The sequence below is a fragment of the Dendrobium catenatum genome, unplaced genomic scaffold (assembly GCF_001605985.2).
Source record: "Dendrobium catenatum unplaced genomic scaffold, ASM160598v2 fragScaff_scaffold_853, whole genome shotgun sequence".
In the NCBI taxonomy this organism is placed as follows: Eukaryota; Viridiplantae; Streptophyta; class Magnoliopsida; order Asparagales; family Orchidaceae; genus Dendrobium; species Dendrobium catenatum.
Window position 1 is genome coordinate 6,581,569 of NW_021319315.1, and position 16,245 is coordinate 6,597,813.

Here is a 16,245-nt window from a genome sequence, read left to right on the forward strand (position 1 = left end):
CGAGTGGTTTTGCCGCCAAATGGCACCACGAAATACCGGTTATGGCCAGAGCCAATACGCTCCTTATTGGCATCAAATCCTTGAGATATGAATCAATAGGATATGATCGATAGGGCACAAAGCCCTCTGTCAGCTAAGGTTGATTCAAATTTGTCCCCTTAGACAAACATCCAACCCAGGTCTACAAGGTCCCCTTGGACGAAGCAACCCCTGGCTGTCGACAAGGATCCTTCTGTCAGGTTGGGTCGACTACCTCCTCTGACTAAGTAGACCAGGGACCATGATGGCCCATGATGACGGAACCATGGGATCTTGATCGGGTCCATCATCCATTCCCCCACCATCCGCTTTAAGTGCAAGATGGTGCAATTTCTATTTAAATATCAAATCCTCCAATCTCCAAACCGAAAACCCATGCTGCTACTATATGCCAGATAACACGTATTTCTATACGTATCTGATTGATGACTAGCCTTAATCGAAAGTTCTCTCTCGTGATCGGGAGGGGTAATTAACTATAGGGGCTTGCGCCTATAGGAAACCAGAACTCAGATCATAAAGTCCTCGCAAAATGAGGGCGAAATCTCTGGGTAGTGTCTTATCTACAAACCCATCTGCCTTCCAAAATTTACCCCGGAACCTATCAGTTAAAACTCCCTCGCCAAATAAAGATAATAAAAAGAAATCGCGCGGCGGGGAGGCCGGGGCTGAATTTTCGGAGCCCACATGTGGCGAATTGGCCTTTCCTAACCGGTATAGTTGACTTAAATTTTGCTTATTGTGATCAATGCGACTTGGTGAACCAGCCTTGGCTTTATTTTGATGTACATTTTGAAGTATTTCTACTCTTGATTTCTATACATATGTTATTGCATGTCTTTTCCATTTCTCCTTTAGTCCTTTGCATTTTTAGACTGCAATCTTTCAAGGCAAACCCCATAATTTTGTTGATGTTTTATATTTATACTCGAAGAGCAATACATAGAAAGAATAGTTACCTGAACAATGTAAAATATATATTTTGCAGTTATGTATTTTTCTTGCACGATGGTGATGGATACATTTTTTTCTATTAATGCATCACTCAAACTTTTCCAAAATCTTAGAATGATATTCTATCTCCTCTCAATACAAGCTTGCTTTCCTCACTTTATTATTATTATTTTTTAAGAAAGGTCTTTTATTTAATAGTTGTTATGCCCAATTATTATGTATTTGTCATCATCACCATCATCATTAGCCTTTTTTTTAACTATTTCGGGTTTGCTTCATTAAGCCTCATCTTCTATTCGTTTCTTTTTAGAGTTGAACTGCAAAATCTATTAACCTAGTTCTTTTACACAACCTATAGCTATATTAATTTTTTTAGTCTGCCTATGTTCCTTCTCAATTCTTGTACATTAAATTTATATACCCATCTTATTGGTGCATCTTTTACATGCTACATTAATATTTTGCTACCTTATCATCAACAGGTGTTACTCCACCATACGCTTATATAATAATTTCTTAGCCTATCAATCTTAATTTTATTGTACATTAATCTTAACATAGTCAATTTTGTTTCATTTAGCTTGGCTATTGTTGACTTCTCATATTCGAACATTCTGATTTGCATAGGATAGCTTATCTAATTGCTACTTCATAAAATTTTTATTTCAATTATTCGTGAAATTCTCTTATTGCAAGAAACTCATGTGGAACTTCTTCATTTTAGCCGCCCAAACTTACTTCTAAAGAGTACACCATCGTTTATATCCACATTCTTCTATAATACATCGAAATATCACCCATAAGCAGGCATTGTTTGATTTTCAACTAATGTTGAGTAATATTGTTGGAATGGTGACTAGACCGGTTTATAGAATAATATTTGAAGGAGCGGGATAGGGTGTTGGAGGGAAAATTTGCTAGGGTTGGAGCATCGCTTGTTTGCTGAAAAATTGAGTGTTCTTAGGGTATTTGGGCTCTAGTCGACGGCTAGATATTTGGGAGATCCAGATCCTTCTCTCCAATTGAGGATCCCATCGTATCTTGCTTTTCTTTGCATAATCTTTCAGTAAAATTTGTTTGGGGGCATTCTCCTCATTTTTTTGTTTCATTCGTTGAAATTGGTGGAAAGAGATTCTATTCCCTATCAAATTGGTATCAGAGCATCAATTCAGGGTACCTATGGCTAAAAGAAAAGTAGAAGTATTGGAAGGGGAGATATGCCAATCAAAATTAAATTGTGGAGAAGATTTCAGAGTTCGAAAACCAATTTTCATGAGGGTTGTTTAAGATGCAGAGGACAGTACTAAAGAGGAGTACTGCTTACCACCCTCATAAAGATGGGTGGATAGAGGTAGTTTATAGGAGCTTGGAGAGTTACCTATGATGTTTTTCTTCAAAGACATCTTGATTGTGGGCCAAGTGGCTATCATGGGCAGAGTACTGGTACAACACTTCGTATCATTCGGCATCCTAGATGACTCCCTTTAAATTGTTGTATGGAAGGTATCCACCTCACCTGCTGCATTTTGGGTAGAGCAGCACACTAATTTTTTCTATGGAATAATATTTGGAGGAGCAGGACAGGGTGTTGGAGGAATAAAAAAGGCATCTGTAGAGGGCTCAACAAATCATGAAGAACTAGAAGATGGGCATAGGAAGGATATCCAGTTTGAGGTGGGAGAGAGGGTCTATTTGAAGCTTTTCCTTACAGACAGAGGACATTAGTGCACAGGAGAAATGAAAAGCTGACACCAAGATACTTTGGCCCTTACGAGATATTGGAGAGGATCATATTTGTGGCTTACCGATTGAGGTTACCCCGAACCGCTACCATACACTCAGTGTTTCATGTCTCCCAGCTGAGGGGAGCTATTGGGGATCATACAACTAATTCAGAGTTATCGGCAACACTGACGAAGTATCTAGAGGTGGTGTTAACCATTAGAGTTGAAAGGGGTATGAAGGGTGAAGGAGGGATCAAGGAAGTGTTGGATTAAGTGGAAGAACCTACCCGACTATGATGCCACTTGGGAGCCGTACGAGAGGATGAAATATCAATTTCCATTCTTCCACTTTGAGGACAAGGTGGGTCGTTGGGAAGGAGGTATTGTTGGACCCGTCATTGGACCGGTCCATACAGGGCCAACCAAAGTCTATCTGAGGCGGAACAGGAGTTCCGCCCCTGTGATTGTCGTCCCCCATCTTTAGCTGTTTGGAATGATGTTTTTAATACGGTTTGGGAGGGAAATTTAAGAGAGGAGGGGGGGGGGGATCTATTTTGAGATTTCCTTCGTATGCTTTAAGGGGAAAATTTTGCTAGGGTTGGGAAATCGCTTGTTTGCTGGAAAATTAAGTGTTCTTAGGGTGTTTGGGCTCTAGTCGATGGCTAGAGATTTGGGAGAGTCAGATCCTCCTCTCCAATTGAGGATCCCATTGTATCTTGCTTTTCTTTGCATAATCTTTCAATAAAATTTGTTTGTGGGTGTTCTTCTCCTCATTTTTTTAGTTTCATCAGCTGAAATTGGTGAAAAGAGCTTCTATTCCCTATCAGATAGTTGTTATGTTTCACATCCATGAAAATTGCTTATCATATTCTAGGTATTTGTTATATTGTTCCTAACCCTTAAGGTTTTTAAAGAACAATCATTCTGCTAACTTTTCACTTATTCCAATAATTTATTCATGTAATTTCCTTAATCGTTTTGGCTCATTCTTATTCCCAACATATTCTTTGTTCAATAACAAATATTTTGATAGGCACACTTATGTTGTAATTAATTTATAAGCAAATAAATGAAATGTGAATTGCTGGATATTGACGTGCAGCTTTGATGATGCCCGATCTGTTTTTTTTTTTTTTTTCCGTCTCGTCTCCATGCATATAGGTGGTACTGAAGGCTTATTTGCACAGAAGATCTTGAAGATAACAGATGAAGTTCTTTCCTCATACAAGAATCAAGGTTTTTTAAGAGATTCTTCGATGATTCTCAGTTATATGATCTTGACATTCAACATATTTTAAATTCTCTGTTTTTTAATTCTCAAGGTGGTTATGATTTGCTTGGACGAACTGTTGATCAAATCCGGACTATTGAGCAGGTTAATGCAGCAAAGGCTGCATGTGAAGCCCTGAAATTGGATGGTCTTGTTATAATTGGAGGTGATCGAGTTCTTGATTTTGTCTACTATTTTCTTTCTAGTATAATTTAAGCAGCTGACTCTATTATTTTTTTCCTTCTCAAGGAGTTACATCTAACACAGATGCTGCGCAGCTTGCTGAGACTTTTGCAGACTCAAAATGTCCAACAAAGGTATTGACAAGCCAGAGTATCTAAATGTTACGGAATGTTGCAGGTCCTTAGTTTATATTGCATATAAACTTTGTTAGTTTGATTATGCTTCAATGCATTTTAGGTGTAAGTTCACGCCATAACATGGCTCCTTAACTGATTTTCATGGGTGCCTAACTTCATAATTTGCTTTTTGAGCCATGTTCATCGATACTTATATTTTGTGCTTAATCTTTTTTCCATTTTTTCCTGATGGCTGAGAACTTTGAATTTACTGGCAGGTGGTTGGGGTTCCCGTAACACTGAATGGAGACCTTAGAAACCAGTTTGTCGAGGCAAATGTCGGGTTTGACACTATATGTAAGGTATGAAAACCATAACGCACTACAAATGCATATATAAATTTACTTCACCATATAACATATAAAACCTCGATGGTTATGTACCCTTTTAATACTCTTCTTCTATAATTTCTTGCCTGCGCTTGGAGAATACTGTCTTCTTCATTTTAGTGTTTTTGACCTGGTTCTATCTTAACTTGCATGATAATTTGCAGTTATTTCATATGCCCATAATGATTTCTTTTTCATCTTTTTTTTTTTTTGTACTTATTTGAGCTTCGCTTGGTAGTTTTCCATGTTTATGAATATGGCTAATTACCTTATATTTTTGTATTGATTTTGAAATCTGATTACAAGAGATTGCTTCACTATTAATTACGTCTCCCTTCTCAACAATATTTACTTACTATTGTTGCTTTACTTTTCACAGGTTAACTCACAACTTATAAGCAATGTATGTACTGATGCTCTATCAGCTGAAAAGGTATCTAGTTCATTATGGAATAGCTTGTATGCCTACTTCCCTTGGTGTAATTATCGTTGTTGTCGAGATATGACTGTAAAGTTTCATTATGCTGTTGCCAGTATGAGATCTAATTAAGAAGATCATTTTGAAAATTCAATCTTACGTGTCTGTGAGATTGTGTTTTTTGTGCTAGAAATGAATGTTTATCAAGAGCTAATGTTTCAACTCCATTATTCACAATTTTCATGCCTTGCGTATTTTTCCATAAGATGTCCTGGTTTGTTTGAATTTTTTCTTCACTTCATGATGTTTTACATTTTATTTTGCAGTATTATTATTTTATTCGCTTGATGGGCCGCAAAGCTTCTCATGTAGCTTTAGAATGTGCTCTCCAATCTCATCCAAACTTGGTATAGCTTTCTGTTCCGACATGCTACGTTAATATTTCTCTTAACATTTTATGAATTAATTTGGATTCATCATGTTGCCAGGTTATTTTTGGTGAGGAGGTAACTGCCTCAAAACTTACTCTCTTTGATATCACAAATCAGATCTCTAACGCTGTTCAAGCCAGGGCAGAGCTAGGTTTGATTGTTTTTGATTTTGTATTGCGTTTTAACAGCTATCTGTTAGGTTTTCTGTGTAGACTTAGGCGAACCAAAAATTTGGTTTTGTAATGAGAAAATTTTCAAAATAGTCTCTGAACTATTTATGGGATGACATTTTGTTCTAAATTATCCGATGTGTCCAATTTTGTCCATTGATTAAATTTGATCCAAAATAATCTCTTGGCTTTTAAACTCTGGATCATATTTGCTAAGTCAGGAGACTGAATTTAACACATTAGGTAGCCTTTGATTAAAATGACTCCATTCAAATAGTTTAAAGACCATTTTGACCATTCTCTAATTTTCTAATCTGCTTTAATTATGCTTCCATGGCAGAGAAGTATCATGGGGTGGTTCTTATCCCAGAGGGTTTGGTAGAGAGTATTCCCGAACTGTATGCTCTCTTGCAGGTATTCTGCTAATTAAGGGTTGGATTCCTTGATTAGACATTTCAGAAGCTGCATGTTGTTTTCATAATTCTCTGCTTATGTTATATCAACGTGATTGCATGGGTAGCTATAATTATTACAGGAAATTCATGCTCTTCATGGTCAAGGTATTTCAGCTGAGAAGATCTCCACCCATCTTTCTCCCTGGGCATCTGCCTTATTTGAATTTTTGCCGCCATTCATCAGGAAGCAGGTCTGGTCTTGTACTTGAGGATGAGATGCTTCTGGTTTAAATGTATTTTGTTGCGTTTATATTTAAAGCTATCATGTTGCAGTTGCTTCTTCACCCTGAATCTGATGACTCAGCACAGTTGTCTCAGGTAAATTTATTCTGTTGGGTGTAACTGGTAGTCTTAATTACCTTTTCTTGTAAATTACACTCTTGGTTGTGCATAGATCGAAACCGAAAAGCTTCTGGCTCATTTGGTGGAGAATGAAATGAAAAAGCGAACGGTGAGCATGTTGTGCCTTACTCTTAGCGGATAAACTTTTAAAGAACATTGGATTTTGTTTTGATTCTTTTGCATTGTTTTATTGGGCCCTTAGGGCTAAAATTATGCATTATCCTTAGGAGAACAGTTGATGTAACCTATAATTATATTAATTACTTTCTAATATCTATGTCTTATTGTTCTTTCTTAACATGATAAATTAGTCATAGTGCTTGATGTTATTCCCCTCGTGTTTACACTATCATAAGTCTTGAACCTGCCAAAAATTTTCAATTTGTATCATTTTATTGGTACTTTCCAGAGTCACCTTTTTTATATTTAACCTTGTTTATTACAGAAAGAAGGAACATATAAAGGAAAGAAATTTAATGCAATCTGTCACTTTTTTGGTTATCAAGCTCGGGGCTCTTTACCTTCAAAGTTTGACTGTGACTATGCCTATGTAAGTTTAAATTTCTTGTAGTTTTCCTTCGTTTTAAATTTATGTTATCATAAATTAATTTAAAGAATAAGAGGTGTCACAGGTTCTTGGGCACATCTGTTACCATATTCTTGCAGCTGGTCTTAATGGCTACATGGCTACTGTGACAAACCTGAAAAGCCCTGTGAATAAGTGGAAATGTGGTGCTGCGCCAATTACAGTTATATTATCTGTTCATCTCCTTTATAATATGATATTTATTAACTTACAATGTTTATAATACAGACCACATGAGACTACTTCTGTTTTGTTGCTGTTAGGCAATGATGACTGTAAAGAGATGGTCTCGTGGACCTGGCATAAGTCCAATAGGGAAACCTGCTGTCCATCCTGCTTCTGTTGATTTGAAAGGAAAAGCATACGAGTATGCTTTCTAAATAGCATTTTAAATTCAATGAAATTGAGTTGAGGTCAGTATTGACCTCTTTTTATGTAGTTAGCAAAAGCTTTATCATCTTCGTATTTAGCTTTTGCCCAATTATATAGGGTCAGCTCTATAATAATGCTTTTCCAATCATCATTTGTTAAGTGCTGCTTTTGGTGGTAAGTTCAGTGTATTTAGATTCTTTTTGCTAAACTTTAAGCCATATTATTTTGAACTGACATATATACATTGGCTCTATTTTCCCTCTTTTTTATTTGCACATTCTGGTTTCTTTTTACGTACAAAAATACGTATCTATTTTTATAACTTCAATTTTAGTTGGTTTTATTTCGATACTATTTGTGGTTGTTTTCCATTCCATCCTTCATACGACTCAGTTAGTTATCTTAATAATTTTATTTCCGTCGCATCCATCATATCTGTGAAGTCTTTTTTATCCAGCATTTCGGATTCATAAAATCTCATTGATCACAGTTTTGCTTCATTAAAATTTTCTTCTTAGCTTTATGTTTTTCTCTTATAGCTATATGATCATTCACGTCTTCATTGTTTTTATAACATCTTTAAGATATATTTAAACATTCACGTGTAGGGAGCTGGAAATTTTATAAAAAGATTATTTTAGAAGAGTATAATGAACAAAATAAGATATATTATAAATTTATTAAAAAAATGGAGTATATTTTGTTATGAAAAATATACATAAATGTAATACTTTAGATCCAAATGAGATATGTATATTGAGATTTTGAGAGTTTTTGGTGATATTCCTATGTCTTGGTTAACAACTCTTTTCAATGGAATTTCAAGGATATGAGGATGCCAAATAATTAGATGAGAAGCATTTTAGGGCCACTGCTTAAGAATGGAGGGGTTGTGGAAGTTGTGGTGGCCATAGAGGAATCAAACATATGAGTTGTGAAATTCAGTTATGCGATAGAGTAATAGAATATGAATGTATAAAATTTATGTTGGTTTTAGAAAATCAATTTAGTTTCGTGACTGGAAGACTATTACGAAACTATTTTTTCTATTAAGACAATTAATGAAAATGAATAGAAAGCTTAGAAACGATCTTCATATTTTTTAATTGATTTTATGAGATTTGATTACTTTTAGCTTAAATAAAAAAAATGTGTCAAAAGTATGTTACAAGAAAATATATATATATGATGGAGCATTGGCTAGCGATAGTAGTTGTGAAATGATCCAAAGAGTCTTTAAATTATAGTAAGATTACATTAAAGATTAAAATTGAGTAAATTACTATTATAGTCATTTAGACTTGCATTAAAAAAAATTAAAAGGTACAAAAATAAAGAAAATATGTAGAATATAAAGGTTTATAATTAATAGAACAAAATGAATATATTAGATGTAATTTTAATAAGAGTGATATTAATAATTATCAATTATTATTATTAGAAGATAAGATGTTAACTAGGTGTGATAAATTGAAGTATCTTAAGTCTATTATATAGAAGAGTTAAATTTAAACAATGATATAATTTTTGTAGTTAGGGTTGGGTGTTTAAATTTAAAATGGTATCTCCAATCTAATAGGCCGACCCCACGTAGTGGGATAAAGGCTTAATGTTGTTGTTGTTGTAGGGTTGGGTGCTTAAAATAGTGAAGTATCTTACGATGGTATTTATTTGATAAGAAGGATATCATGAGGACTTAAAGGTAAATTTTATAAAATTATAATTAGTCTTGTTATGTTATTTGGTTCTGAATATTGACATATAGAAAAGTTGATAGCAAGTTATTGGTCAACATTCAAAATATTAAAATGAATATGTGGCAAAATTAGGAATGATGAAATAAGTAATGATCATATTGGGGATGGCTGGGGCAGCATTTATTGACTATAAGGTTGTTGAAAATAAACTTAAGTGATTTTAGCACAGCAAAAAGAGAAAATGCACCATTAAATGATTAGATAACTTTAGTATTGAAAAGAAAATGCAGTAGAATTGGGCAACATAGATAGAAGAAGTTCAAAATGATTTATGAAGAATATGTTTAACACCTCATGCAATATTCAATAGGAATGAAAAATAATAATACAAATAGTTGGGATTAAATCTAATGGTGATGATAATGACTATACTTAAGGTACTAATTATAGTGGCTTCCTCTTACACATCCCGATCTATAATAATATGTATAACTAGATAGTCACGTGATTTTCCTCATTCAACACATCAGCTCGAATGGTGCTTATTTGATGTGGGTATTGGTTCCACATAGGCGCAAGCCCCCGTGGTTAATTGCATCTTAGGCCTCGACCTAAGAATACTCTCGATTGAGGATGTTATTTTATTCTCTTTTAGGTTTGGCACATAGTTGATACTAATGTTTCAAAAAATTAATTTGGATTCATGCCGGTAGGTCTACTATGGAAGTCATACATTTAATGAGAGGTTTGATGGAGAAATATAGATAGAATAAAGATGATCTCCATATGATATTTATTGATTTAGAGATAGCATATGATAAAGTTCCAGGAGAAGTGCTATGGAGAGTTCTTGAAAAGAAAGGAGTTACTAACGCTTATATTCAAATCATTAAAGATATGCATGCATGGGGCTATTACTTGTGTTCAAGCACTAGGTGGTTTGACCAAATTTCTATTTCGGTTGGATTACATCAAGGATCAGGTTTAAGTCCATATCTTTTTGCTTTAGTCATGAATGCCCTCATTAGACATTTGCAAGAGGATGTACCTTGGTGTATGCTTTTTGCTGATGATATTCTTCTTGTTGATAAGACTAGAGATGGAGTTTATATTCTTCTTGTTGATAAGACTAGAGATAAAGTTGAAGGTGAACTTGAATTATGGAGGTCAACCTTAGAATCTAAAGGTTTTTGCTTGAGTAGATCTAAAACTGAATATATAAAGTACAATTTTAGTAGCAATAGATCTAGTGAGGGGATTATGGCTTTGGACGATTAAATCACTAATAAGAGTACATATTTTAGATATCTTGAATCTATTGTTCAGAGTGATGGTGAAATAGATGGGGATATTATCAGCATAATTCAAGTTGGATGGTTGAAGTGGAGGAATGCATCGGGCTTTTTGTGCGATAGAAAAGTCCCCCTCAAACTTAAGTGAAAATTCTATAAGATAGTGGTGAGACCTGCAATGCTTTATGGTACCGAATGTTGGCCATTAAAAGAGAAGCATAATATTAAGTTAAGTGTTGTAGAGATGAGGATGCTTAGGTGGATAAGTGATTTTACACTTAGAGATAGGATATGAAATGAGCATGTACGTGAAAAGGTTGGAGTAGCTCTAGTAGAAGATAAGGTTAGAGAGAGTCGCCCTAGATGGTTTGGTCATATTAACTGGAGGCCTTTTGATGACTCGGTTAGGAAAGTTGAAGTATTAGATTTGACTTATGTTTAGAAAAGTAGAGGTAGACCTAAAAAGATTTGGTTAGAAAATATTAGAAATGATCATTTTTTATTAGATTTAAATGAGAATTTAACAAGACACAATGGCAAAAAAAGGATTCATGTTGCCGACCCTACGTAGTGGGACAAAGGCTTGATGCTGTCATTGTTGTTGTTGTTGTAGGTTTGGCACATAGTGGAATATCTAGGCTCTCCTAATCCAAATGAAGATAGGCTCAATCGTTCTATTCAACATGCAAAGATCATATATTCACTCGGCCAGTCAAAAGAGGTGAAATCACGAGAGTCATCTTATACCAAGCATGCATGAGAGAAAGATGGAAACGACGCTATCAGTGTGACGCGGATGTGTGAGATTTATAGCCTCCCGAGAATAAAAAACATATTCAATGATAAGGCGTACAATGATATACCTATACCGCCAGCCTTTTTCCTTAGATTTATAAAGGACGTATTGTATACTCGGTACTAACGACCATAACCTAACTAATATAAGACACCGAGGGGACTTATAACCTAAACCCCACCAGGGATCTAGGCAGCCCCGATCTGGATTTACCACTCTACTCTGAATAGGGGTACCAGCTAAACTTCACCTAGAATTTCAAATCCATGAAGTTCGATCATATGCCAATAAAAGAGTGGTGGGAGGCATAGAAGGGAGATGGGCCTTAAGCGACCATGTATGGTACTATGTTATGCAAAAGTAAATTATCCCTCTATGTGACAAAAATATATATATATATATATATGATTTGACTCAGGCTATGTATACATGGGTAGGGCTAATCAGAACTAACCAATAGTCACTGTGAAGTGAGCTAGGTTTGATACATTAATTACATTTAAAAGATTGACCCAAGAATAATCATGCATTAGTTTTAAAAAGCTGATTGATTTTAAGTCTTTTGTTCATTTTTATCTTGTTTTAAGAAAATTTTATCTTTGTAGAAAGTTTAACATCCTAAGAGCCTAACGAGGACTCCGTCCGAGCCACCCCAAAGCAAAATAAAATAAGAATCCTATGAAATAATGCAGTTCGAATGTGCAATCAAATATAAACACACCAATCATCAAACAATAAATAATAGTGAATGATCATAAATGCAGCTGGGTTTTGCAAAAAAGTAGTTTAGATCTATTGTAATTACAACTCAGCCTAAATATATAAAAAAATGAAATGGTGCATGGGGTCTTGATCAATCTTCATACATTTGGCCTCCCACCTTCTAAAATACCTAACCCTACATGGTAAAATAAGATGTTTACTCTTTGTATATAGTAGTGCTTTTCCATGTGGCTTATTAATATATCTAAAAATACATTGAGCAACTTCCTATAACTCATAACTCTTATAAGAAAGGAGATATAAAAATAAATCGATTTTCCAACTAGCTTCTGATAATGTGAGACATTTTCAAACATTTACTTTTTATTTGTGTCATTAGGAGTGTCAACTTGTTTACAACGTAATAGACCAATTTCTTCTAGAAGGTTAGTTGCATACTTCATTTGAGAGAGGGAAACTCGTTCTGACGTAGAATTTGACAGGACCAGATCTTTACTTAGAAAGGCTTTTTGCAGGTACTGCTTTATTGGTTACTTCATTTTAATCACTCCCAGCAAGAATGGTCTATCGACATGGACCATCAAATTAACATAGCTGGATGAATTATATTGGACAAAGACGAAGTGATTTGTTATACTGTTGTGTACACTAACCTCTACTATAAGATTTGTTTGACTAATCACTCCATTATTTTATTTGAACTAAATATTTACTTCTAGCATATATATATATATATACATACGGGTCCCTTTATATCTTTTTCAATTTTTCAAATTTTTATATCTAAATCATTTTTTATAACAAAACTTCTTATAAGATTGATCTATTCTTCTGTGTTTTTTTGATGAATATCCTTTTCAGGTTGCTGAGACGCAATGCATCTGGCTTTTTGCTGGATGATCTTTACAGAAACCCCGGACCACTTCAGTTTGATGCAGATGGTGCTGATGCTAAGACATTTACATTATCTGTGGAAGATCATGATTACATGGGGCGGATTAAATTACTACAAGAATATCTGGATAAGGTTCACATATGCTTTCTTTAAGTTTTATAAGCTTTTATTATGCTATTTTTTTCTCGATAATGTGGTCTTTATTTAAAGATTCCAGTGAGTTGTATCCATGTAGATATCCTGATCTAAAGTATCATGGCTATGTTATTTTTCAAAACATGACCGTTCGTTGTGTTTTTTTCTTGGCTTCAGCTTGATTTTGCCAATCCACCTCAAAATTTTGGATTATTTTATTATTCATTCGGTGACCTCAATCATTTTGTATTTACATTAACACTTCTTCGAATAGACTGGGTTGGAGTCATTCCTTTATCCCATGCTCCTTTGCCCCTGATATTGTGCTTCTTCTTGTTTTTATCTTCCTATTGCATTGTTACACTTGAATTATTCCTCTAGAACGTGATCCTACCGGCTTGTGATTATCATCGCTAGGTTAATGTCAGCAGACTTCAGTGGTGGAGTTTAGTAGATAATATGACACTTATTCCTTTTTTATGGTCTTTTTATTCTATTTGTAGAGTGACCAAACTGTTTTCATCACAATATAATTGCATCAATGATCAATATTAAGTTCATATATTTTGTATTTTTTAGATTCTTACAATATTAAGTGTTTTCCTTAAAATGAGGTTTTTTTTTTCATTGATACTTTTCTAATTGATTGATGTGACCTCCACTAAAGTGAAGCTTTGGAAGAACTGAGACCATATTTAGAAGTTTAATGGCTTAAGATATGATATCCCACTTTAATGCGTTTGAATTAATAATCATGCTAATAATAAATTAGAACAGTAATATTTAGGCTCAACTGGTGTTAGTATCTTAAATTTCTTGTACTGAAGAATAATTATATAACTTCTAAAGTTGAGTTGGAGGATATAAATTGGAGAAGTGTCTAAAGAGGACTAAGCAATAATATAATATTATAGGACTTAATATACACTTTTTAAAATTACAATTAGTCAATCATATTGTATGGACCATCGCCTTCTTCACCCTCCTCAACAATGCTAGAAGCTTGTTGTTTCCCTTCTACTTTGATGTCATTGATCAACCTTTACGAATTGATCGCACAAAACTCAAGGATATATTCATCTGATGTTGGGAAAGAGGGGATTGTAGAATAGAAAATGTGTGCATGTTTTTCATTTATAACATTTATTCATATAGTTCAAAATGGAGGGGGAAAGTGCAACACCTTATTTTCTGCATTCAATCCCGTCCACTCATTTGCCATAATAATAAATGCAAGCCCCATATGCAAGAAATCTGGAGCCCCTACGTCTGATTGAGGAAAAATTATTACGTGCGGCGTTTGGATTCGTCGGAGGCGAATCCCGATACGCCACATCACCTAGGGCCGATGCATCTGGGTGATATGGCGCGTCCGGATTCGCCTCCGGACGGTTCGAACGCTGCACGTAATAATCTATCCTAATTGAGACTCTCTTCATAGTGGAATCTTCTTGCATAGTGCATGTAGGCTACAAAGTTGAACCACGTAAATCTTGAGTTTATTATGTTTGTGGACTCTCTCTCTCTCTCTCTCTCTCTCTCTAACATCTATCTTTTTTCTCCTAATAAGTAGCTCAAATGGATAGTTCTCTTATTGAACAGTGGACAGATAAATAAACCATCTCTTGTATTGCTGCATTACCATGTGAATCAATGAAATAAATACCATCTTAATCATCAATCAATCCTGGATTCTCATGATTGTCACAGGTGAAAAATATAGTGCAGCCTGGATGTTCTCAGGAAGTTTTGAAGGCAGCTCTAAGTGCCATGGCTTCTGTATCTGACATCCTCTCTGTCTTGTCATCCTCTTCGAACTCGCCGGGGCTTCAGTGACTTCCAGGTCTAATAAACTCCTTCCCCCTGCAAAATTTATGAGTTCTTGTATGAAACATCTGCACCAATTTTCACTTCTGGAGATGCCGGATAAGAATATGATTGTCCATTCGTGTGCGCTTATGTAGAATAAAAAATCCAGACATTTTACTCTACAGCAGATAAAAACTTTGCTCTTAAGCTATTATATGATCTATTATGAACAAGGTGATGTAAGATTTCCTGGTTTTGGAAGACGTTGTAGAACCATTATATGCAACTGAAGTGATGATTATGGTGTGTTAATTTCTGTGCATGTTTTTCCAAAATTATTCACGTTAAGTTGATCTCATGAATTTATAGTGGTGTTCAATTCTCTTAGGGTTTTCCTTTTTATTTTGTGCTTTTCTTTCTCAAATATTTCGAATTTCTTCTCAGTCATCTTACCTCATTAAATTCTCTTTGAATATTATATTTCTTACTATCTCAACAAGAAATTTTTTTAAAATTCACCAAAATATTTATGTCGCCCACATAGAGAGGATGGATATTTCTTGATTATATTATTGTTCTGTGCGGAGACTGGATGTAGAACGCTATCTGGAGACCAGCCAGAATGCGTCACGTCAGCGGTACCAAGCAGTACCGAGCAAAGGGGTGACGTGGCGTATTCTGGTTGGTCTTCGGACGGTATTCGGCATCTGCATAAAATAATTAGTCCTCTATGTGAGATTATGGTTACGGAACATTATAGATGAAAAGTAAGAGAGAAAAAGGAGAGATAGTAAGAGTCTAAAGAGAGAAGTTATGTGATATCATTATTGCTATAAAAATGGACAAATGTAGGGATGTGAATTGATGATCAAAACCTATTCTTTGGCCTCTGAGCTAGAGTAAGCATCAAAGTGGCATACATTTTGAATTAGCAGGGCTACATTAAGGGGTTTTCATCATCACATCTTACAACTAATAATAATTTATGCATTTTTTTAAAATTAAATTTATCATAGAAATCTGAACTATTTATAAAATTAATACTCTTATACCTAAAATTTTTAAATAATCACCCAAATATCAAAATTCACTATAAAATACTTATCATATTTCACTTTTGCAAAATTCTAATAATTTAATGGTGACATGCACAAATATGTGAATTTGATTGTTCAAAAAAATCATGGATGTTAATTTTATAAATGTGCATATTTTAGGTGTTATGTATGTCATGTCCTAATTTATAATATATATATATATATATATATATATATAAATCTTTAACAGGATTTGCATATTTAACACTTAAAACTATAACAAATACATTTGTAATTTTCAATCTTCATATTTATTTGAACCCTTCCCTCAAAATCTTGACCCTCCATGATTGAAAAGAGTCGGGAAAATTGCAAGGAGATCTTGATGAGACTAATAGTTAGGGCTGCAAAT

The 16,245-nt window shown here is 34.5% G+C and overlaps 1 protein-coding gene across 3 annotated transcripts in view; it reads left to right on the top strand.

The window, feature by feature from the left end:
- LOC110107399 (pyrophosphate--fructose 6-phosphate 1-phosphotransferase subunit alpha-like) overlaps positions 1-15,131 on the top strand; it is a 22,678-nt gene extending 7,547 nt beyond the window's left edge. The window contains exons 4-19 of one of the 3 annotated variants that reach the window (XM_020837654.2): positions 3,879-3,953; positions 4,040-4,153; positions 4,237-4,304; positions 4,565-4,648; positions 5,055-5,108; positions 5,420-5,500; positions 5,582-5,675; positions 6,035-6,108; positions 6,230-6,340; positions 6,423-6,467; positions 6,544-6,600; positions 6,937-7,041; positions 7,124-7,240; positions 7,341-7,444; positions 12,819-12,984; positions 14,698-15,131. In XM_020837654.2, coding sequence (XP_020693313.1) covers positions 3,879-3,953; positions 4,040-4,153; positions 4,237-4,304; positions 4,565-4,648; positions 5,055-5,108; positions 5,420-5,500; positions 5,582-5,675; positions 6,035-6,108; positions 6,230-6,340; positions 6,423-6,467; positions 6,544-6,600; positions 6,937-7,041; positions 7,124-7,240; positions 7,341-7,444; positions 12,819-12,984; positions 14,698-14,823 — 1,475 coding nt within the window. In that variant the 3' untranslated portion in view covers positions 14,824-15,131. Of the gene's footprint in view, positions 1-3,878; positions 3,954-4,039; positions 4,154-4,236; positions 4,305-4,564; positions 4,649-5,054; positions 5,109-5,419; positions 5,501-5,581; positions 5,676-6,034; positions 6,109-6,229; positions 6,341-6,422; positions 6,468-6,543; positions 6,601-6,936; positions 7,042-7,123; positions 7,241-7,340; positions 7,491-7,566; positions 9,825-12,818; positions 12,985-14,697 lie in introns of those variants that run through there. The other 2 variants (XM_020837655.2, XM_028696992.1) reach the window with 2 other exon arrangements.
- Positions 15,132-16,245: the final 1,114 nt, after the last annotated feature.